Source organism: Lepisma saccharinum, chromosome 1 (genome assembly GCF_977018435.1).
Source record: "Lepisma saccharinum chromosome 1, izLepSacc3.1, whole genome shotgun sequence".
NCBI classification, from domain to species: domain Eukaryota; kingdom Metazoa; phylum Arthropoda; class Insecta; order Zygentoma; family Lepismatidae; genus Lepisma; species Lepisma saccharinum.
Genome location: NC_139229.1, coordinates 101,252,300 through 101,278,111, shown reverse-complemented (window position 1 = coordinate 101,278,111; position 25,812 = coordinate 101,252,300). Strand labels below are relative to the sequence as shown.

Below are 25,812 nucleotides of genomic sequence, written 5' to 3'. Positions count from 1 at the left end.
CCCACAATAAGGTTTATCCCTTGCAAAATAAAATTATTTTTATCCTACCAGAGATGTTTTTATCTCCATACAAGAAAATGGAATTGAAAGCATACAATATACAGGGTTAGTCAAAATTATGTTAACACTAATGGATTGGTCTGTCCCTTTAATGTAAAAAAAAAAAAAAAGGTAAAGTGCTCCCCTGTGCTTAGCACCACGCCATATAGGCCAAGGCGTATAGGGGGTGTGGGGGTAACGCCCCACACTTTCTTGATCCGGTCGTGAGTGGGGGTGATGTGATCAGCATCACGCCCCTGACCGCCTTTACCCCCCAGGGTTTCCCCCAGGTACCCATGTTATTCGACGCTGGGTGGGCGCCGGGGCCGCTTCCATGTTAACATAATTTTGACTAACCCTGTATAATTTCGTAACTATGGAACAAACAATTGAAAAAAATAATTCGGAACGTTAATGGCCCAACTCATCAAAGATTTCCCTGCCGAAAAGTATGCGGCCTTGTAAATTAAATAAGGACACCATTCTGCAAAGGCCAATCTCGCCGAGCCAACAACAGGCTGTTCTTCCACTTAGGCTTTCATGACGTAGTGCTCATATTTTACATGTACAGTAAAACCTCGTTAATCCGGACCCCGATAAGCCGGACTTCGCTTAATCCGGACAGGCAAGAGGCAAAAAATAAAAAGAGCAGAATGCATGGTTTTAAATGTGGCTAGAAGTCAACAAGAGAACTTCCCAAAGAAAAGGCAGTCAACCACTGATGAAATTCTGTTTCCCGGCCTATGCCCTTTAAATACAGCATAATAAACGTGTTTTGTTGCTATAAATGGAGTTTTAATTCACATTCTTCTGTTCTTTTCGGTTATTTCAGTTAATCCAGACTTTCGTTAAACCGATCAACTTATCCCCGCATTAGTACGGATTAACGAGTTTTTACTGTATTAAAGTGTTCACTTGAAACTTGTACATAGGTTAAATGAACCTTAAGTTTGAGAGATCCGAAGATATCAATGTGCTATAGTCGGTGTGGAGATGATGTGATGAGCACCACGCTACAGTGGCCTTCCCTCCCCCTCCCAGGGTCTCCACCAAGCCACACTTTGATGACAGTTTCGAACTTTTATGGGCCATTGCTAATTAAAGGGAGAAAGACATGTTCCTATGTAGTCTTGTGTCTGACGTCACCGGCCAACAAACAATGGTTTGGTAAGGTTAGGCTAGATAATATAGACATTGATACACCGGTTTGGAAAGACTAGGCTAGGTAATTTAGAATTTATGCACTGGTTTGGTAAGTCTAGTTTCGGGGTTACTAATTCCATAGCTCTATTTCATATGAGTTTGGGTTTTCTTAGAATGTAAATATACTAAGTATTTCTAAATTACGTGTAAATGACCTAGGTTAGAAACAATAGTTTAATTTCCTGACTGGTAACGTATACAAATTAGCATACCAAAAAGCATTACCCCTTAATGGAGTCACAAATACGCCACTGGGTGGGCATCCCCCGCAATACGATAACCATTTGGTAACAAAAGAATACTCTTGGATTGTACAGTCACGGTAGTAACACGTAAATCAGTGCCCACCACATACCCCTGTAAGAATGTTGAGGTACACAGAGTTTCTCCTTTGATAAAGTATAATTGAGGTTTTATATGCACTTAAAATCCTGTGCGTAACATTTTCATTAGCCATTCTCAAAATGGTGGACCAGTATTTTTAGTACGATAATTTTGATCAACAAATGAACAAACTATAATATCATGTTAGGTGTGCAGTTATATGTTTTTGAGATCAAGGAATTGAAATATTATGTTTCTTTTGTTTTTCAAAATAGAGCTTAATATTATGTAGTTATTTGTTGGAAATCCTATCAGAACTACGTTATTTGCCTTCAAATCCTGGTTTTTCGAAACATTAATGTACGTGATACCATTGAAATTAAAGGTTCTATTTTTGTTTGTAAACAGAATATGCAAATATATATTTATTTCATATCTCCCAAACGGAACAGGAATTTATGATACATTATCACGCAGGAGACCTCTATGTACCGAAAGATAAAATAAAATAAATCCGAGTTTTTATCTCTTCCACCCACGTTATCCCACATATGAATTTTTACGGAAGAAAAATGCATTTTTAATAATCCGTACCCCTCTGTGGACGTTGGCTAACGTTTCCTAAAATAATGTAACATAACACCACCAGAAAACAGAACCAAGGCTTCTCCCCCGGTTATATCTTCATTTATGAAATCCAAGTCCCTCGTTCCCTTAGTAATGTTATTTCTCATGTAAGCAACAAGGAAAGATCATTGGTCGAAAGCCAAGTCATTCGCCTCCAAATGCATTGGTAGCAATCACACTAAAACAATGTTCGATTGACAGCGTGGAGGGGACTGCTTCGTTAAGTGACGTCACGGTGGGAATTTCAGTACCATTGTCCCTTGCTCCAGTTCCCGACACTTCAAAGGAGCAACAGCCAGGGAAGCAACAGAAGATTCCCCCCAAAAGGACCAACAAACAGTGAACTGAATCCCTTAACTCGGTTGCCTGCAGCTCGCCGAAGCAAGAACTCAACTAAGAATCCATCTCAACCGTAAAATAAGTGAAGATTCTACGCACATAACTGTTGCACGCCTTTTCTTCTTCTTGTACACCTTTTTTTTTTTCATTGCATGCCGCTGAAACAAGGTATTTCTTTAAGCGGGGGTGTCAACAAGAAGGTAACACTTTTGTTACGAGTGCGGTGACCTCTATCGGCCGTGTTCCTCCTCTCCCTCCCCTCCTCTGCTGCTGAAGAGACCTCAATTCGGAGGAGGGGACTGTGAGAAGAGGGGAAGTCAACGAGGGAGTTTAGGAGAAGGATCATTGTGAGGTTATACATGGTGCTTGCAAAAATTTCAAGCCAGTCTTCCTACAAAACTGTTCGCGGAGAGTTCCCTCTTCTCGGTTACTTTGGACGCCCTTGGTGGATCAGTTCGGTAGATTTTCATCAAGCTTTTGACCTAGTGAGTGTTCGGTAGACTTTCATAAAGCTCTTGACTGGTGACGTTCTCCAAGTGTATATGGTATCGTAACGATGATGATGAGAATGAGAGAGGGTAACTTGCAGCGGTTCGTGGCGTTCATAGCTCTTGGATTGGCGGTGATATGTGCGTTTATAGGGATCACGGTGTGGTTCGGGTTGGGCCACGAAGAACCGCTTGTCGTGAACGAAGGTGTGCGGATACAGTTCGAGCCCGAGTTGAGGCAGAGCAAAGGGAAAATACAGGAGAAGGCGACAACTGCTACCACTCCGAAGCTGATAGCCACTGTGCAGACCACAAGCATCCCGGTTAGAGAGGAGGAAGAGGAGGTTCGAACCCAGGCCCCTGAAGATGAGCAAGTTTACAAGGAGAGTGTGCCCACTACGGAACATAGTGACCAGCTCTCAACGATTGAAGAAATGTTAAGAGCGCTTAACGAATCTCCGATATCGGAGCCGGCTTTGAACCAAAACTACGAGAGCCAGTTCGCAGAGTTCGAGAAAGACGCAGCGGGTGCATTCGAGACGGAGGTCGACCAATCGAAGCAAGAAACCGTGAAGTATTTGGACGAGTACAGCGGCGGAGAAGAAGAACTGGAACCCAGGAACCATTTCGCGAGAGAACCATCCCCACTGTACCCCCAGCCCATACCAGAAACCCCCTACTCTCCAGAGTACATGATCCCTCTTCCTGGATTCAACCTGCAGAACTCGACGACCGTGGAGGAGTCTGTCCCCGTTGTGGTTCTCCCGGATCGCGAGAACACCCAAAGGCGCCTCATAACAATACCCAACGTGCCTGGGCAGGGCGTCGAAGGGATGTACGACGACGAGGAGGTCACCTTCCTGCAACACCCGCAGCAGGATCTCTACCTTGGGAACCCAGAAGTGGATCAGATGGCAGAGTATAACGATTATCCTTACCAACCGCACTATCAGGACCCTTCTTTACCTTTCCAACCAGAGGGAGCGGCAGACTACCAGGCCAATACTTACGACGACCCGCCCGCCACAGATACGCCACTGTCATCCTTCATACAAGACAGACTGAACGATGTCTACAACTGGATATACTACGGCTTTACATCGTCCGACAACAGCACCGAGATCAAGGATGTCCTAGCGGCCATGAACACTTCAATCCAAGAAGGCAACACCACCATACTGCTTCAGAAGGTGAGGCAGCTCTACGCCAACCCCAAGTTCAACCCTTTAACCTCGAGTGCGCTCGGAACCTTAGCGTCTACGGTAACCAACAGCACATATTTCGCCCTGGCGTTCCTCTCTTTCGACCTTCTGCTCCTCCACAATATGCAGCAAATCGTTTCAGAGGAGCAAAGATCAGCTTACGGAGACCGATCTGACGAAAACATCATGAACGATCCGGAAGTACTGGCTCTCAACGCCCTTTTTCTCCCTCCAGAAGAAGTCCAGGAGTACCAGGAGTACAAAACAAGGCAGCTCCTGCCTCCAGAGGAAGAAACGACAATGGCGGAGGACCTTCTGCAGTTCGTCAACAATGCTTTGAGGGCGCTTATGAGTGTCGGCAAGGCGTACCGGCGAGACAAGCACATGCTGGACTGCATTTGGACTCTCTACTGCAGGAATTTGGACAAGGTTGCTCGATTGGACGGTGCCTACGGATTTGTTGCCAAAATGAACAGGTTAGTCTCTTTATAACCTATTGATTGCTCCATTTTCTTTAGAGTTTGTTCTTTGCTTTGCACTCTTTGTTATTTTATATTGCTTTCCTGCCTCTTTTGGTTAGTCGCGACGACGAGAATGAGTGATGATTAGATGAAATGTATGAAGGGACACGCACAAACATTACCCAGGCCGGGACTCGATCCCAAGAACTTCGGTGGCTCGATCAAAAGTCGACCACTTGCCGCGCTCGGTTGGGAAGACGACATTTTTCTTTGTTTTAGAATTAATAGTAGCAGGGCTAGCAGAAATTAAGAAAAAGTGACAGAAGTAGTTGCAAAATGTAAATATGGCTGATTTATATCGTTCAGTTACGTATAAATGTTCAGTAATTGAATATGTGCACTATTTCAGTAGTATGCGTCATTGCACTAAGTTTAGCCCCGTTGGTTACTTTACGAAAACTAAATTTCTGTTTTAAAAGTATGAACGTCTTGCATTCACTTCCTAGGGCCTCCTCAATGGCGTGGTGGTATCGGTGTTACCTTCTAATCAATGGTTACTGAGTGAGATTCCCTGTGTAGGCACATAGTGGTTCGCACTCCAGACAGACTAATTGACACCTGACCTATAGTTCAAAGTGGGATACGAACTACTGTGCATCCAGCAAGGATTAAGTTTGTACGATGGTACTACAATAATGTATACTGCTGGACAAAAAAAACCGGACACTTGCATTTTTTGTGATAACGCAATGGGTCGATAAAAGCTCTGGTACAAGGGCTAACTAAATGTTGCAGAAACTGAATTAAGTACGAATGCATAAACAAAGTCCGAGCCTATGAATGGTGCATATGGTACTACATGATCTGCCGAACATTCTGTAATATACCTGCGAGCTGTTATTGCAATTCAGATGTCAAATATTAAAGTGTCCGGTTTTCATTGTCCAGCAGTATATAAATACGAGCGACTCTGCTATTATCAATGAAACATATTGAAATGCTGTTATTGTCATTAGAAAGTAAAGGTTTTACCTGAGCACTGCACTGTACAATGAACACACATAGGGGAATGTTTATGTAGGGCCCCACGCATTCTCGACCGCGGCAATTTCTGGAGGTGACGCCCCAGGCGTCCCAAGTACCCATTTATTAGAGCCTGGGTTAACCCCAGAGCCACTCTATGTTCTGACATTGTCACTCACCCCGTGGATTGAACCCGAGTATCCAGGGTGGCAATCAGACACACTACCTTCTGAACCTCAGAGGATAACGATATTGTCAGTATCGAATTTGGGCTATATTGTTTTATTGATTTGCTTTATTTTACTTCGCTTTTTCTGCCACTTTTGGCTAATTTGCGAAGATGGGGATGAGTGGTGATATGATGAAATTGATGAATGGACACTCACAAGCATCCATGCCCAGGCCGGGATTCGAACGCGGGACCCCTGGCGTCGTAGCGCGATGTGCTAACCACTCCGCCTAGGGGGCCGGTTGGGCTATATTAAACACTGTTATTTCGTACTTGGACACATGCACATGACAGAGTTTATTTGAAATTTACTTTGAAATACACTGGAACAAACGTGCACACCTATGTGTAAAATCTTTTTTGAGTGATCCTTGGTTTGAATAGCGGATTTTCCGAGATACCTACATGTTCATAAGGAGATCCGAAGAAAAGGTATATTTATAAGACACGTGAAGAATAGACTGAATCTTGAGGTAATTTGGCCATGTTCTGTCCCGAAGTACCACGATAAAGCTAATTCGATTCGTCGGAATAAACATATCACTCAGAGGGAAACCTCACTCACTGTTGATTGAATTTTCTTTGAATATTTTGGACATTTGTTTTAAGTGTACTTCATGCACAGATAGGCTAATCGGTAAATCGGTGGGGCATGGTAAATTAATGCAAAATTTGCCTAAATAATGTTTATTTATTTTTTACAATTCATGACTATTTAAAAAAAACAGGTCTCAGGACCAGATAACAATTCCAAAACATATAAAGTTCTGGATCTTGTTATAAGCACTTTTGAATTTAATGGCATGGAAAATCAGGAGTTCGTAACATAAAAATTGAGAGCAAAGCTACATCTATTCATTTTAATGCAGGTTGCGATTTAAAGGAGGTGAGGAGGATTCCCCCTCTTCTAATTTGATTCATTCCAAATCAGGATCATTTTCCACCCACTGAATATGAAAATCATATTTTTAAATATATCGTACTTACAGAATTTCACTTCAGCTCAGTTCATTTTAGAGCCCCATAGCTATATATAAAATATCATTAAACCAATTTATGGCAGATATGTACCGTATAAAGTGCCTTTTAGAAGCCATGTATTCGGTATTTTCGCAGACTTCTAGAAGGTGTTTTACAAGTACTTTTCTATCAAATACGAAAACTGTGCCCTGTCTTTGACCTATGTTAACAGCACTTTTCGAAGCTTGTTGACACCTATAGCGTTGTGTTGTCTTTTATAAAAAGAAATGCGAATCGAGATGATTCCCGATCACCTCGCAAGAGATCTAACTTTCAAGTATTTGTAAAACATTTCACATAGTAATTATTTGTAATGTAATTAGCTGTACCTTATGATGCTCTGCAAACACTGAAAGTACAATCATTGCACTTGCCAGACCGAAATCCTTCAGATCTCAGAGCAAGCAAAGTTAGAGGAAAACCATGCGCTCGAAATATTTCTTTTCAATCGTTGGTGAAATATATGAAGAGAAGAGCCGGTTTGAAGAGTTATGTTTATTTCCGGATGTAGTCGTATTAAATGCGGATACATACGTGTGTTTTATGGTGACATGTTAATTCCTCGTTTATATAAAAACGAGCAGTACAGTACAAGCGAAAGCATGTACGCGTCACCAGTCGAAGATTTTCGAATCTACAAAGAAAATCCAAAACACTTTCCCACCTCACTCAAAGACCTTGTGAATCCAATCTAAATTGTAGCAATATCTACAGCTGAGTGTGAAAGCGGGGTCAGTGGCATGAATCTTACCTTAAACGATTAGAGAAGTCACTTAGAAGTTTTAAACCTGCTTTTCATTTCAATGGAACCAAAGTCCATTGTTTTAATGCAGAAAAATTTGCAACAAAATGGATCGCGTCATAAGCATTAAAGTGTCCTTAACAAGCCAACTGACAAATCATTGAACTTGCGGTGAGTCTAATTTATTTCGATGCATTCATCAGACTAATGTAATTACAGTTTGACTTTAGAATTTAACTTAAAATGGTGTTGTGTTTGTGTTACAATCGATATCAAAATTACATTTTAAGCAATTATGTTCAATTCTAAGCATACCTAATTCATAGGTAAATAAATACTCCCCCTCCTGATAAAATCACAAATTGCACCCGTTTTAATGTCTAGCAAATATCGCTGATCTATTTCAACTAGGAATGGTATCGAGATGAGACAAATGTGTCACCACTCACTTTCACAACGTATATATGTTATTAAAGCAAAAACTTTCCTTAATAACGTTATTCTGCTTTACATTTTGTTCGACACTACGAACCATCGAAATACGGAATTGTATCCTGAATTGATGAAACCGGGCAGCACAGGCTCGCCATTGTCACTAATGTATTAACTTTGCAATTACAGTAAACAAAATATACGACTTATTTAAATATGAACAAGATATACGCTTGGTATTTCTGAATAAGACAGATTTATTTTAAGTAAATTATTCAAATGTGATATCAAAGTTTCGAACGAGATCGTCTCAGACATGAAGTATCGTCTCGTTTTGATTTTGCAGAGATTTATTTCAGACTCGTCTCCAAATTTGAGAATACCCCTGTACCCCCCCCCCCCCCCGTCGTTCCTGCGCCACTGCACCTTAGTTTCAGAATTTGCCAACGTTCTTCACATCTTGGCCAAGTTGCAAATCGTGACACCATCTTGTGTAAAAGAGAGTGAGTGAGAGATACAGAGAGAGAGAAGGGACAAGTTAAAGGCTTTAAACAATTTAAACTATTTTGCAGTATATACAAGAAATAAAACAAGGTGATATTTACCCACTACACTCTGACAATAATACGCCTTGCAATTTTGGTAACTTATTATACCTTAATAATATATATTTCCTTAAGAAATAATGATGAGCATGCTTTTGTATTCGTACCTTGATACAAAAGTTAATTTGCTGTTATTACAATTTTTTATCCATTAATTTTATTCTATTTGACCAATAGAAGTGATTTTTTAATATTTGTGTTGGAATGTTATGGTTAATATCCTTTCGTAGCTATAGTGTGCCATCTACCGGGAGTCAATTTTACACATTTTTCTTCAAACTAATCTCTCGATGGTGATGTCATTTTACGTTCGACAATACTTTTCTGGCGGTGTTACGAGCATATTATTCTTGGGCTTTACGTAGTAGTAATCGCGTACATTAATAATTACAAATTATAAGTGCAGTTGACTAGAAAATATAAAATTCTTCGGTAGAGATTTTTTTCAGGGTAGAGAGAGTGACTCACGCCCGACCAATATACGTACAAATTGTTTTGAAATTACTGCAATTACTGTGGATTTCTACCCAAAATATACGCCCCTGAACAGATATAAAGGTTCTGTTAATTCTTTCGGCAGGCCACAGCACGTTCGACACCCGCAACCCACCGTTAGTACTTTACACGCAAGCATTTCATGTAACTCTTCGGCTAGCTTTTGCGATTACAATGCATAACATATACAGCATGAAAAGCACGTCGAGTTACACCATATATGGCGACTGCGCAGTGTTTACAATTGAAAAAACTAAAATATTCTTCCATAGGTACACAGTAAACGTTGTAAAGTATATAGTTAATCAGTGTCATGCTTCTCTACCTAAAACCATGTAATACGAAGCGTAATTCTTTTCGGTTGAATAATTATCGTGTTTTAAAAGTGTGAAGTGGTACGTTCTTTACATCTCACGCGGCCGCCATCACAACTGCGCTCGTGACCTAGAGGTCGCTTCTGATTGATTACGCTACGAAAAATGCTTCGGACCGAGCCTATCCTTGAGAAATGCCATGAAATATACCACGGCATTTGAAATGCCATAAGATTTCTCACTTTACACGGTAGCATTTTGGTCATGGCATAAATGTTAAGAAAAATGCTAAGGAAAATGCTTTCGTCTAAAGCGGGTGTTAATTTTAAACCATTATTGTCAGGCGCGTGGGAATATTTGCTCGAACCTTGGGGCTAGCTGGGATGGTAAGGTAGCTTTCACACCGAAACGACAAGTATCGAGTGTCGCTTGTAACTTCGGTGTGAAAGCTCATTAACTTGGTGGTATCAAGTAGGTAGCTGGGGGTAGCATCCACCGCAGCACCGCCCTAATTAGATTAATAGTGGTAACGTCGTCGGCTTGTAATCAAGGGATCCCGGGTTCGATTCCCGGTGGAGGCACATTGTACAATAGTTCTGATCCTACTTTAAACTATAGGTCCAGTCCCGATTAGCCTATATGTCCATAAAGTGGGAATTATAACAATAACTCCACAAACCAACCAACCATTAGATTATATATAAAAGAAACCCATGATTGTATTAATCAGAAGAGGGTGGGGATCCTAGGAAAGTTCTGTATAAACTTATAGCCCGCGTTAAACGTCGAAGCAGTAACTGGTTTGATTTATTTTACTTCGTTCTTCTTTCACTTTTGGCTAAATACGAAGATGAGGATGAATAGTGTGATTGATGAAATGACAATCACGAACACAAATGGACAGCACGCAACACAATTGGTTGATTGATTTACCTTACTTTGCTTTTCTACCACTTTTGGCTAATAGCAACGATGATGAGGAGTATTAATAAAAGAACGTTCATGCCGAGACCAGGATTCGAACCCGTAACCCCTGGCGTCGTAGCGCACTTTGCCACGGAGGTCGGCAGCACGTAAAACAAATACCACAGAGTATTATACAGACTCTGAGTCCAGACGAGAAAGTCTCTCTCTGTTTTTTTTCTCCTTCTTTTTATCTCTCTCCCTTTCCCCCTCTTTCTCTCTCTCCCTCCACTCTTTATTTTCCTTTCCCCTCTCTTTCTCCCTCTCCCTCCCTCACCTCTTCCATTCTCTCTTCCCTCTCACTCTATTGTCCTTTCTAATCTTTCTTTTCTACCCCTTGAACATTGCCATATTCATGAAAATTGTATTTGTATGTCGGTAAATTTCCACTTTCCCCCTTTTTCTCTATCTCTCCCTCTCCTTCACCCCTCTATTTCTGTTCTTTCTTTCCATTTCCCCTCTCCTTCTCCCTCTCCGCCTCTCTCTCTCTCTCTCCCTCTCTGTCCCCTCTCTCACCCCTATCCTTCTCTTCTTCCCTCTCCCTCTATGTCTCTCTTCTTTCTATCTCCCTCTCTTTTTCTTGCTCTCTGTCTTTCTCCTTTCCTCCTCTTCTTTCTTCCCTTCCTTACCATCCTGATTTCGACCTTTTAAGTTTCTGAACCCATTACATTCCAACAACGAGAATCAAAACAGGAACGATAGTATTGTTGAGGTTTACATTACGATCACAACAATCCAAACCAGGAGGTAAATGGGCCAAAAAGTTTAACTACTGTTATTTGGGAAACAAACACGAAGCCTCCACAATGCGAATCCAATGCATAGTTTGATAAATTTCATACTTTAGTCCTATTGAACTTAAGAAAACCCGCGAACCGTTTGAAAGGTTTCCACTTCGGTTGCGTTCTGTGGTTGTTTGTGCATTGAACCTTGATGGCTAAGAATCCGAGTTAACGATTTCGATGCGGTCAAGTGCAATTATTTTTTCAGGCGTTAGGGATTCTTCCGTGGTCTTTCAATTCTTCACGGTGTCGAATTAACAGTTACTTCTGCACTGTCCAGCAACGTTGTGTTTGCGGTACGCACGAGGAAGTTTCCCAAATCCTCTGTCCTGTTAATTCTGGGGCAAGGACAACAACAGGATCGCTCAAGTCGAAAGAAACCGTGTTAAATGCAGGCTGTAACTTGAAGCTGAATTGGAAGAACATTGCTAATTCCAAACTTCCCCAATTCCAAATATTGCATTGCCTGTGTTTCTTCAACATGGGGCATAGGAGAGCCGCACAGTCGGAATGACGCTATCGCCTTGTAATAGAGGAGTCGCGGGTTCAATCCCTGGTGGAGGTGCATTGCAGTGTGGTTTGAATTTCACTTGTAACTGTAGGTGCAGACCCCACTACCTTCCCTGAACATAAAGTGAACTAACAAAAATTACACATGCTAGTCTGAAAATTCGTATATAATTTGCGTGAAAAATAATGTCTGTTAGTACACCTTACATGATGATATCGTTGCCAGGGGGTAGAGAATAAAAATTAGGCATTATTTGCTTTTAAACTTGCACTTCAGGAATATCCTGAAGGAACTCAGAGGAACAAATATAAAGCATGTTATTCTAAACGAATTGATAGTTGACTTATTCTTGTTATAAAAGTTTCATGTAGCTATCTAATGGAAAAGATGCTGTTGCAGAGCCTAGTATTCGAAAGTGGAATAATTATCAGGAAGGCAGTTATTTGACCGTACATTAGAAGAATGGTACGGGCAAATGTTACTGCAAACTCCCCCCCCTCCTTTCACTTAGAGCACTTCTCATAAAATTAAAGATCAACATTTACAAGTCAAATATATACATAACCAGACAGTAGTTTAGTTTAGTGACTGGTAACATATATAAATTTGCCTACCCCCCATATAAGCCCACCTCCCGAAATGAAACCACAAATACGCCACTGAGCGGGCATCACCCCCCAAAGCAAAAACTTAATTCGCACAGTACATCTACTCACTCATTCTCACCGTGGCTATCAGTCAAAAGTTGCAAAAAAGTTACAGTAAATAAATATGCAATAAAACAAAGGAATTTGTTTCAAACGTGAGAATACTTAATAATAGTTTCACATGAATAATAACTGTAATTCTGTTTTAGTCATTGTTTTAGAAGATAAGTAAATAAAAAGTCGCTAGATGTCAATGTATGTGTATTACGTTGTTATCTTTCGGGAGAAATTAGGTAAAGTCTCTATATTCAAAATAAATTTAGTATTTTCCAGAAACAAATGTAATTATATTAAAGATAAAAGAAAATGATTCGTATAAAATACTTTTTGTTTTTGCTTATGCAAAATGAGAACAATTTCACTGCATTGATTCCATAAATACAGATGAAAGTGTACCCTATAATAAACTACAGTGCGTGCATAAATACAAATTTTACAAAGAATGAAGCTTACCAAATATCACCTTACAGTAACTGTGTAAAGTAAATGTATTGCCAAAGTGGTTACTTTCGAAAAGTGAGCCAAGTAATGCATACCGGACACCAGAATTTGGAATTTTGAAATGCAATGCCTAATATGAAAATTAACGTCTTCATGTAATTGAAAAAAAAAACTGCATTATTTATACATATAGTTAGTCTTATACGCAGTGCCTTCTCTTATTATGTCTTCCCCTACATTCAATAATATTATAATATATACTAGAGTACTGCATGTGACCACTTTCGTTCGCTTGTACTCGTTCGTGTCTCCCACGCTCGAGCGTTTACAATGGAATATTATTTCAATGTGACAATATTCGTAGACACATGTAAAATATACGTCCTGGCAGTTTCAGCCCACAACCATCTGTTTCATTTTCATATATCACTGTATTGGTAAGATAAACTATACTAAAGTTTAGCATGTAGATGACGACTATGCTCACTTAAGTTCCAATTTCACTGCGTATCTCACTTCACGATCCATATTTGAGGGCCAACTACCACAGATACAGGTATATGAGTGTTGTACGTGTACCTCTGGGCTTCGAGCGTATACCGCTCGTTTTGCCTGTTCGAGCGAAGAAGCTCTCAATTTCGTACGCCATGTACAGAAATTCTTTCCCCTTAACATCCAGATAAGACGCATACAAAAATTGGAAACAGAGTTGCCAAATTTAGATCTTCCGGCATTACAAATTCTCAAGTTAGCAAATGTCGTAAATTCACTGTAAAAGTAACTCTGTTACAGTTACAGCTACTTGGTTACAGTTAGACTACTACTTATAATTAAGTTCCTAAAAAGTAACTGGTTACTTCCAAATACTCTTCTTCTGCAACTCACTAAATACCGAATCACACGAAACAAAGGAATCTTAACGGGAATTCAAATTTCCGCTCAAGTTTTCGGAAGAAAACCTTGCGGCCTGCGGTAAGATGCGGGGAATATTACGACTTCACGTTTTTACTTGAATCGACATTACCGATCTAACTGGTCGGATTGAGACGCAAAGGTTAATGGAGCAGAAATGATTTGTACGATTGTCGCATTTGATAGAACAACGTGGAAGCCATTAAGCCAGTTGGGAAGAAAAGAAACGTCTCCTTTGTTCACATCAAGGTTATTTCTTAAGCTCAGTTCTTATGTAACTTATGAGAATCAAGGGATCATATTTTGGTGGAAATATTTCTGAATCGTGGCTGTCAAGGCCAGTTAACAGGTTTTCTCAAATTATTCTTGTTTTGTGAAGATTTCGGATGGGGTGTGGTTGACAGGGGGTAGGGGAGGAAGAGACAGGGATTCGAGATACTGAATTAAAAAGAAACAACAACATTATTTTTACGTACTATTGTATTGTGCAGCATGTCCAAAATGTCCCCGTACTCCTACTTGCATGCATCATGTTGCCATTGTGCTGAAAACTGACCGGTATTCTTTAATTTTCAGCTTTGTTTTCGCTTTATATTCACATGACAATTGTAGAGAACTAATTAACCTGTTGATTACAAGCCCTAGGACGTTCATGGCTATATGTGTTTATATTATTAGAAAGTTTAAGTATGCTTAAACTGAATCGCCATAATTTAATTTATTTTTTATATTGTTGTTGTCATGGTAACTCGTTGTTGTTGATTTTGTTCGCTCGCAATATGTTATAATGTAAATAGCTAAAAACATATATATATATATATATATATATATAAGGGTAATGTGAACTATGTAGTACTAGTGAACTAGTTGTACAGGGACATCTCCGAGACCCTGTATATAAATGTATATGCATGGGTGAACATAGGCTATATTTAAAACATCTCCAATTTAAAACAATTTCTCAGAGGATATTATTTTACGTCACTCTTCTGCGTATTTAGGCTAATCGTGACAACTATTCGATGAAACTCATGAAGAGAAAACCGAAAGTGGCATAAAAATAAAATGGTTGAAGGGAATATATTAGAAAATAAAAGAAATGAAATAAAATTCAAACCATCAACACGTAAGAAAGAAAGCTAATAAAACTATTAATAATGCAATAATATTAATGCGTGAGCTACAACACTGTAAAAAGTGTGGCTTTCAAATATTCAGAGTAGGGGGTAACAGAACACTTCTTTGGCGTTTTTCACTACTACGTGTTTGTAAAATTAAATGCTTTGATCAAACAATGTCACAATGATTGATTGATTTGCTTTACTTCGCTTTTTGTGCCACTTTTGGCTAATTTACGAAGATGGGAATGAGTGATGACATGATGAAATTGATGAATGGACACTCACAAAAATCCATGCCCATGCCGGGATTCGAACACGGGACCCCTGGTGTCGTAGCGCGATGTGCTAACCACGAGGGCCGGCGAGACAATGTCATAAGATCACGTGTATATTACTTCAAAGGATTCATTTGGTATCTCTTTTACAAACAACCATTTGTTACACCAACACAACATGTACACAATTTCCTCATATTTCATATCAACAACCAAGTCACAGAATATAAACCTATTTGTTCAGATCTGGCCTCTGCAGACATTTAGCCATCTTTAATTCTCATGTCTTACTACATCATTAGCTGGCAAACAAAACCAAGTATAGATGTCTCTAGCACTTGATTATGCGTTGCGTTAGACCAGTTAGGTACCATCGCTTTTGGTGTCAAGTCAGCAGTATATTTTTCTACAATGAATATATCTGAGCTAAAGAAATACATAAATGACACTATATTTTTGAGATGAAATATACATTAATCCCTCATAGTAAGATTCGAACAACTAGATTTCATATCCTGCGCCTTTTTATGCGCATGCTTAGCTGCCAAAGGGTTTTGTATTGTCTATCTATCTACTGTAAAACAGAAGTTAATTTAAACAAAACCATGTGACTTGTGAGTTCTGGTGTTATTTTGCCCATTAATATATTTGTTATTGTTATATACAGTATTTGGTGATTGAAATCAGTAAATAACAGATTTAAAATAGTAAGGATGCATTGTTAGTGTGTATTAATATCATGATACACGGAAGGGAGGATTAATGAGATTTTTTTAAGCTTATAAGATCCCAATGATTTCAAAAGTTGGTGCCCCTGACTGCTTTCTAGAAGGGCGGCATACACAATAGGGCCCGGGACTTTATGTCCATAAAACTGTAAAACTGCAATTATGTCATAAAAATTGAAAAATATGTCATCAAAATTTAAAATATGTCAGAAAAATACAGAAATATTCGCAGTAAAGCCAAAAATATGCAATTTCTCATTACATTACATCACAGTATCTTCCAAGGAAGCTCGACTAGGGTGGGGGTGCTGTATTAAATGAAGTCAGAATTTCTTTAACCGAAGAATGTAGTGGGAAAATACTGAAAATATTGTGAGATTCACTGTAATTATCCTAAGTTTCAATTACTATTATGTCAGATTTACACCTTTGTGGAAAATAAAGCGTAATTTGCAGCTCGGTACAGCTCTGGTAAATCTAGGCAAACAGTGCACAAACACAACTTTTTAAGGCAGATCTTAAGTATATAGAATCTGAAAAGCAGCCCACAAAATTTTTGTCAGATCATGTTACACTCAATATTATTTCCGTTCCACAATACACATATCATCTTCTGGCAGCAATCAAAACACATACATTTTAGATTTCGTACATTTGTAACTTTCCATTATCAAAAATGGCAACGGGAGGTCATTTTAGGTGGTTTGCATTTACCAGCCTGGTTATCCCGAGTTTTTCTTGTTTAAATTGTTTATTTTCCTCAAATTTCGAACGAACTGTGGCCCCATCAACCCCTTCTGCGTACGCAAGTGCTCACAAGCCACGTCTACAGTTTACTGTGAGTTCGTTCTTACATCGGAGAGAGTAATCTAACTTCTTGGGAAGCGGACAAAAGAATAACTGCAGAATGACCTTCCACATTGTCTTGCAAAAGTCTTGTTCTCTCCATTGAAGTGCACTTCTGCATCTTCTTGCGAATCCACCGTACGATCAACAATGGAATGACTGCCTTTATTTCTAGATTCTTCAGGACTTGATAACGATTATGGTGAAGGGAATCCTTGCGAAGACAAGACAAAAGATAAGAGAGATTTTTGGTAGTTTCACTCCAGAGACAAATAAAATGAAAGTGGTTGCAGTGTTATGTGTTTTCCAGGTGAGCACGCTTTTGTCCAGAACAAATGAATGTCGCGTTTGTCTTATGTTTCTATTCTCTTCTGGCTACTCCCAAAGTTTTTGCAGAAAGTAGCATCCTTCGGCAAGAACGAACAAGAAAGCAGATAGTACTTTTCAAAATCATATGTACTTTATTTTTCTTGTGATTAAAACATATAGAAATTTTATATCTAAACCTGGGTTTTGGTGTTCATAAGACATGATGGATATGTTACTCACAGCCATGGGCGTCGCCAGAAATTTTTGCAGGAGGGGAAGGTCGGGCTAATGAAAAAAGTTGAATAGCAGATAAATAATAAATATTATTACCACGGTTATAAATGTTATTATACAATAATAAATATTACAAACTTACAAAAATAAATTTTATTCGAATTATTATTATTATTATTATTTTGTAAATGGGGAGACTCGATCCACCAAACGAGTGAATACGAGCACAAATATTTTCCATTATTTCTTTTGCATTTTATGCAGTTAGTATCTGAATGCATTTTGATATTAACCTTTGTACGTCTCGTTCAAGAAAATGACTTGGAGGGGGGGGATTAAACTTGGGACTTGGCTTTGGACTTAACTTCGGGGTGCAGAATTAATAAGTTTTCCATCTTATAAAAATAGCGTCCAGAACAATTTTGCAAAATAGCTTACATTTGCGCAATCGTAAAGAAATACGCTTGAATACTTTGCTACTCACGCTGCAGGAGGTTAAGAAAAGTGTCTTTAACTTTTAAATTTAATAACCTGAAAATTCGAGAGGAAAGGCAAGTGCACCCCTTGCCCCCGCCAAATTGCGCCTATGCAGCGTACTGTGCTGTATGACCCATTTCACCTTTTTTTTTTTACCTTTGCTGCTCTTTAATGGTTATTACTTGGCATTTTTCAAAATTAAACGGAAGTTGATTTATTTTATTCCATTGAAGTAGGGCATAGGTTATTGTCTGTAAATCAAGGCTATCTACATGTAAACAAAGTGTTTTGGATATTTCTAACGTCATCAGCAAATAGGCCAGGCACGTATTTCGGGAAGACTCCGAACCAAGTGTCTCACATGTAATAATAATAATAAACTTTATAATTATTACATTGGTAAGATTAATATTTCTATTAATGACACTACAGGTCAATAAAAATAATTATTGCTAATAAATAGCTGTGTTACGAAAGAAATTAATGTTCAAAAATGTTTAAAACTGATCGTTTATTGAATACCAGAGAGGTTGTTGGGTCCAGCAGGTAAAAAGTAAAATCCGTGATCATTATTTATGTTCGTCTTATTGGTAGTAATGTAGTATGTACATATTATAGTATGTATGTATTTTTTGCAAGCACTGTCAACGCAAACTGTATACTAACAATATACGGAAATAAATCAATAAGCAATTTTCTTATTTAATTTTGGACTTAGTAAGCCTTTCTGAGAAGGAGGTTCGGACATCATGGACCCCTCTCTAAACACGTCCTTACTCATTCTTGACATGTCGTTAATAAAAAATAAGAAAAGAGGGTCCTGATTTGAAAACTCGAGATACTCTAGAGGACAAGATATTTTCGTGCTGTGTTTCCCGTTTTAATGACAAATTCCTCTCAGTTTATTGTGTACGATTTGAGGAGAATTGATTGATTTGCTTTATCTTTTGGCTAATTTGCGAGGATGTGGATGAGTGATGACATGATGACATTTATGAATGGACACTCACAAACATCATGCCCAGGCCGGGATTCGAACCCGGGACCCTAAGGGTCGTAGCACGATGGGCTAACCACTACGTCACGGGGGCCGGCCAAATTTGAGGAGACGAATTACATTCTTAGAAGAACTAAAAAGACTTCAACTTGGCTAATGAAATATCATGATTCACTGAATCGAACGCTTTGGTCAGATCAGCACGAATCAATTTGTTTCCTTTAACCTGATTCATAAGCTACTCGGTTTGAAAATTCGGATGTGCTATTGTCTAACTCTATCCTGTATCTACTTTATATTCAAGAATTTTGCAGAAATCTGCATTCAATGATTTTTGCAGTTGCGATTTTTGGTATAATATTGTTAGCTTTTGTAATTGTCAATTATGTTCAAAATGTTATTGACAGTAATGCAAAAGGATTTTATAGTCGTTCAGAGCACCCTTTAATGACATATGGAGATATGTTAACCATTTGTGAGTTATCGATAATTTACACCCTGACGGACAGACCGAGAGAGGCAGCACACTGTCGCACAAGAGAATATTATTTTTGCTCTCCCTAATTAGTTCACTGAAATTTGTAAAACAGAGAAAAGATAGTTTCAGAATTTATATGCTATTTTCTGGAAGTAGAGGTAACTTACTTTTTGATGACACCTCGTGTAAATATCCATCTAACCTGCCAGAAGCGACCTAGAGTTGAACTCGCGAAGCGTTTTCGTAATGGGAAAGAAATGAATGAATGAAACAAAAAGCGTGAGAGCAGGCTAACTGTTCTTTCTATTTGCGGTCGACCTCCGAGGTTCGACGAACATGGCGTCATATGCAAACGCACCAGAGTGTGGCAAACGGACCCACTGACACAACGAGGGTTCAAAAAGGCAACCGACACACTTGGCAAATTTACACATTTGTTTCTTAATTGAAAGAAATTGAAGTACAAGAAAGAAATAAAAATGCCACGCTCTCTGGGTTCTTTATTCGCCGGCAGCTTGAACAAACAAATTCATTGTAGCCTTAATGGGCTTTTTGCTAATTGAAGAACGCGCGTTGCAGGTTTGCAGCAAGTCTAAAACGACTCCCAAAGCACCGACCTTGTGGCCTGGCCGTTTTTTTTGTTTTAATTTTCCCGCGAAAATTACGTTCCGGGTGAGGCGAACACCATCTCGCGGCGACTTTATCGTTATCAGCATGGAACGGGCTTATTATGTACAAAAAAAACCTGTTAGATATATAAATAGTGTTAGATATTTGAATCAAAATATTGAATTGTGAAAATGGAAATTTTCATTGAGCAAGTGGCTTACCTTGTTAAATAAAATGCATTAGGCTTGCATGACATTAATTGTGATACAAAATACAAAACACAAAGAGGGTTTTATTTTTTGTTACAAAAACAATGGATGCCAAACATTATTGTAAGTGTTGAAAAATGAATCTCCTAAACATGAAACACAATTTATATTGACTGAAACTGCGTTCAACAGCGCATGATTTCACCGCGAAACCTTGAACTTGCATTGTGTATTGTAAAGATTTTAAATAAACAGAGAGAAAAAAACGGACAGAATACAGATCAACGGTATTTAACACAAGAAGGGAAAATGTAATAATAGGATGAATGTCGAATATATGTCGGACAAGTTTTGAAATTATGGAAATAATATGTAAAAATAATTGAAACATTTGAGATATGCTAAAAGCTATTATGCGTAAAAATATGGAAAATGAAAATATCATGTTTCGAGCTGATGTGTAAAAATGGTAAATTGCCACGACTACCAATGTAGAGTGTGCTAAAGAATGCACACATTTTACCACGCGACGCTAGTGGGCATCCAAGAAACATGCACAAGTATAATTCATCTCATCTTCCAGCGAACCTCATGCCTCTTTGAGTGATGGGAGGGTGAAAGATGAGGCAACTTGTGAAACAAATCTCGTGCACTTTCGTCAGGCACTTTTGATATGATAATTCCGCACGTCTCGCCCAAAATAACCTCAGAATGGAGACGGAAGTGGATTGGAGTTACGCCTAAGGAAAGGGGATGGGAGCGCTCGTGCATTCTTCTCGCAAAGCAAGGATATAGAGAAACAAAAGACGCCTGACTAGGCTCTTCCCGTTTCAAGAGATTCCACGTCTCACGTGGCGCGTGACGAAGGACTAAAAAGGAGCATCTCTTCTCGGAGGAAATTGGAATAAGAAGATGCGCTCTATGGCACGAGGGGAAGGGAACAAGGATGGTGAGGTTTCTGTCACGAGATAATCAGAAAGGCTGGAAGATAGCATTCTCATATCAAGAAGATGAGTGCTTCTGTGTAAAGTATACACCTTCATTGAGATATTGTTGGTGGTAAATAGAGAAGACAGTCACCATCCCATACAACACAAATCTCCAAGGGATATCCATTGGATATCCACAATGTCCAGATCAGGTCCATGGATCTTATGGATATCCATTAGATATCCAGTTCTGGATATCTGAAACTCGACCAATTCTAGATATCTAATAGATAGTCCAAACATGTATAGAACTGGCTGTCAGAAACATTGTCCAATTCCAAATATCCAATACGTCTCCAATACGATATCCAAAGTACGTACAAGAAATATCTAAATCAAAGCATATGATGTCCAAAAGTGATCCGGAAACGTCCAAAACATATCAATTTCTGGATATCTATTGGATATTCCTGGATATCTATTGGATATCCAGAACTCTCGACCTGAATATCCAAAAGATATCCAATGGATGTCTTTTGGACATTTGTGTGCTATGGAATACGAGGAACATCTTCGTTTTTTAGTACCCAGCGTGTAGAGGACACTGGTTTGATTGGTTGATTTGGTTTATTTTACTTCGCTTTCTTTCTACTTTTGGCTAATTGCGAAGATGGGAATGAGTGATGACAGGATGAAATTGATGAAGGGACACCCACAAAGAACACCCATGGCCAGGTCGGGATTCGAACCCGGGACGCCTGGCGTCATAGCGGGATGTGATAACCACTCCCCCACGAAGGCTGGCTACAGGGGGATGCTAAAAGGGGGTTCGAACCGGTCCGTTGACACCTTTCCTTGATTGTTCATTTCAATTTACAACCGATCTCCGTGGCGAAGTGGTTAGTACAGAGCACTACGACGCTACTAGTCCAGGATTCGAATCCCGGCCTGGGCATGAGTATTCTTTGTGAGTTTCCTATCATTACAACTCATCCTCATCTTCGCGATTAGCCAAAAGCGTCAGAAAAGTGAGGTAAAATAAACCAAATCAATCAATCATTTCAAATGACAAGAAAAGCAGAAAGCTTGCAATTTTCAAAATTGTGTTCTGGTTTACGATTTTAAGGAAGTTATTGATTTCGAAACCACTTTTCGGTTTTTGGTTTGTCAAAACAGCTTTCATTTTCTTACTTTTGGAGTTAGAAACCGAAAGTCATTTTTCTGTTTTCGAACAAGCGGTTTTCATGTAAAATCGAAACACTGAAATAATATCAGCAGCATCACCGTTTCTTAATCTGGTATTTGAATGAACTTTCGATAAGGAAATAATAGGACCTCCGCGATGGCGTAGTGGTAATGTCGTCGCCCTGTTTTCAAGGGGTTTTGGGTTCGATATCCGCTGGAGGCACATAGTGGTTCGGATCCGTCTTTAAACTGTAGGCCCAGTCCCGATTAGCCTTTTTGTGCATAAAGCGTACTTAATCAAACAAACCATTTTCCGGGGCAGTTGCGTTTTTAAATATAATTCATGCGGGTCGATATATACTTTACTATTTACCATTATGAAAAAGTCTTGAGTAAAGCATATCGAGATAAAATGCGAATCCATTCATACTTAACCCTCAAAAATATACTACAATGACCTTTTCCTTGAAGAAAAACACATTAAACCCAAAGTACTTCATAAATACTAATTGTGTTCAAAGAGTTGCCACACAGAAGGATCTGGGCGTCATCTTTGATGAGAAACTTTCCTCTTCTGAACACATCTCAGCAGTCACAAAGGGTTCCATGCGTATGCTGGGTCTACTCTATCGTTTTACCGAAATAAACAACCTGTCTGCTCTCAGCACGTTTTACAAATCCTTCGTTTCACCTAAAATTGAATAGGTACTGTTCTCCGATCTGGTCTATGCCATGCCCTTCAAATTTAGGGTGTCGTGGGAAAAGCGCACGTGGGAGGAGCGCACAGTGTGATCTGCGCACAGAGAGAAAAAGATCGTGGGTGAAGCGCACATTCAAATGTTCTTCTTTCTTTCCTTGCAGGTGAATGCGCAATGGAAGTTATTACTAGTGCCAAGCGTAAACCTTGTCTCTTACTGAACGGACATCAGTATCGTGTTGGTCGTAAGACTGAAAATGTTATCTACTGGAGAGGTGTAAAGGAACGCCGGCTGAAGTGCAAGGGATCACTAAAGACAACAGGAAACAGAATACGTAGGAAAACACTGAGAACAACCCAAAATCCGTTTGGTAGTTCCGAAATCTCATTGGATGAAAATGTGTTGAGACTTTCCGACGGGACGAGCTTCCTTATGGTTGACCTGACAGTGGACAACGAAAAGAAATGTCTGTTGTTTGCAAGTAACAATGGCAAGAAATTATTAACATCTTGTGATTCTTTCTACCTTGACGGAACATTCAAAAGTTGTCCGAAACAGTTTGAGCAAATTTGTTCAATTCATGCTGATGCAGGAAGTTCCAAAGAGGAAAGAAACATCTGGCCAGCCAAATATGTTGAAACTGAAGATTTATTTCGTTGCCTCAATTCTGTGTCGTACGTTGCAAAGTTTGATTAAAGATCGATCTGAAAAGTTGACGAAGCTGTAATAGAAGCTGCTGATAGAAGAACCTTTAAACCACCTTCGTGTATTAATCTACACGTTGTCCAGTCACAAGTCTGGAAAGAAAAATGCGAGGGAAGATTCTTCTTGATAATCATACTGTGCGCTAATCCCACTAACACCTGAGATCCTATGCGCTAGTCCCACGAAATCTTGCTGTGCGCTGATCTCACGTGCGCTTCTCTCACGTAATCAAATTTAGATAGGCTAAATTCTGTTCTAAATTTCTTCCTTGCCTATGTTCGTTACCGAATTCCATTCACTAAACACAAAAACCCATTCTTCTGAAAATTTTAAATATCCAACCACCTCACGAGAGACATAAACTGGCAGACCATGTATTCATTCCTGCACAATATAGTTAATGGTAACATCTGCAGGAAATTTCCTTTCGAGTAGCATCTCGCACAACAAGAAACACTCAACTTTTCGCTTCTCAGAAGCCAAGGTTAGGCCTCATACAGCGTTCCCTGATCTACAGATTACCCAGCCAATTCAACAAGTTAACAGGCCAAATAGACATTTTTGAAAATCAAGTACATTTCAAAAGGCTGTTGTACAAAAATGTGTAAGGTTCTTTATTGGATCTATTTTTTTATTTCTTGTAATTTTTCATATATATATATATATATATATATATATATATTTATTTATTTTCCACTGTTCAATGTAAAATGGCCAACACTGTATTTGGAATTCTTTGTTAAATAAATACATAAATTCAGTAAAAAATACTGGTCATGAAAAACAAGCAGGAATATATACTGTATATATATATATATATATATACATATATATGTATGTATGTAGGTATGTATGTATATGTATATATATATATATACACACACAGAAAAAAATACTATGACATTTCTGAATTTCATACTTATATAGTCAATAAACATTTCTTGCTCTTTTGTATTTTAAGTTAACTTTACGCATTGATAGGCTAATAAGGACTTGATCTACAGTTTATAGTGAGATCATAACTGTTGTACGTGGGCCTTGACCCAGGATAGAATCTGGGACCCTCTGATAAACAGGGGACAGCGTTACAACTACGCCATCTGCGTGGTCTGAAACTTTTCTTGGTAGCTTGTGAGGACAATTCTAAAAAAAGGTCAGGTCGGAATTGAAGCTACAACTATTTATCGTCCTCTTCTTCTAAACAACAAAAAAACTAATTCATTCCACAGACTCCACAAAGCTACCAGCCAATGGCAATGCAGCAATCTCTACTGTCTAAAGAAAACATCTTTGGTACAATCACATCAAGAGATAAAACGAAAGAGAATGAGAGAGAGGAGAAATATATAGTACGAAAGAGAATGAGAGAGAGGAGAAATAGATAGAACGAAAGAGAATGAGAGAGAAGAGAAAGAGATAGAAAGAAAGAGAATGAGAGAGAAGAGAAAGAGATAGAACGAAAGAGAATGAGAGAGAGGAGAAATAGATAGAACGAAAGAGAATGAGAGAGAAGAGAAAGAGATAGAACGAAAGAGAATGAGAGAGAGGAGAAATAGGTAGAACGAAAGAGAATGAGAGAGGAGAAAGAGATAGAACAAAAGAGAAAGTAACAAAAAGTAGAGACGGAGAGAGAGAGAGAGGGAGAGATAGAAGTAAGAGATCAAACGAAGGACAAAGAGAAACAAAAGAAAGAAAGAGAGAGAGAGAGAGAGAGAGAGAAGTAAGAGATCAAACGAAGGACAAAGAGAAACAAAAGAAAGAAAGGAAAAGAGAGAGAGAGAGAGAGAGAGAGAGAGAGAGAGAGAAGGTGAAGTTTTCGGCAACCGTTTGATAGAGACACAGAAATTCATGTTATGACCTAATCCACAGAAGAACAAATTCGATGTTCCTCCCGACGTAGAAATGAGTCCTCTTCGTGGGTTGTCGGTTGAGCGTTAATCCTTGTCGCTGCACCAAGACAAACTTTGCGGCAACAGTTGACTAAACTTTAGAGCAAACTTCCAAGTTCTGTCGGTGGTGGCGTTGGAAACTTCCGTTTCCCGTGCGTGCACATCATCCCCAATCCTCTTTGGCTAATTGCTTTGCTTTCCACGACCAGTCACGCTTCGTGTCGCTTCAAACCGTGTCATAGACTTAAGTCTACGTCTCTGTGT

General features: G+C 39.1%; 1 protein-coding gene across 1 annotated transcript in view; it reads left to right on the top strand.

The window, feature by feature from the left end:
- The first annotated feature begins 2,853 nt into the window (after positions 1-2,853).
- Positions 2,854-25,812, top strand: part of LOC145985491 (uncharacterized) — a 36,282-nt gene continuing 13,323 nt past the window's right edge. The window contains exon 1 of the mRNA XM_083119564.1: positions 2,854-4,698. Within this exon, the coding sequence (XP_082975690.1) occupies positions 3,089-4,698 (1,610 nt within the window). The 5' untranslated portion in view covers positions 2,854-3,088. The remainder of the gene's footprint in view (positions 4,699-25,812) is intronic.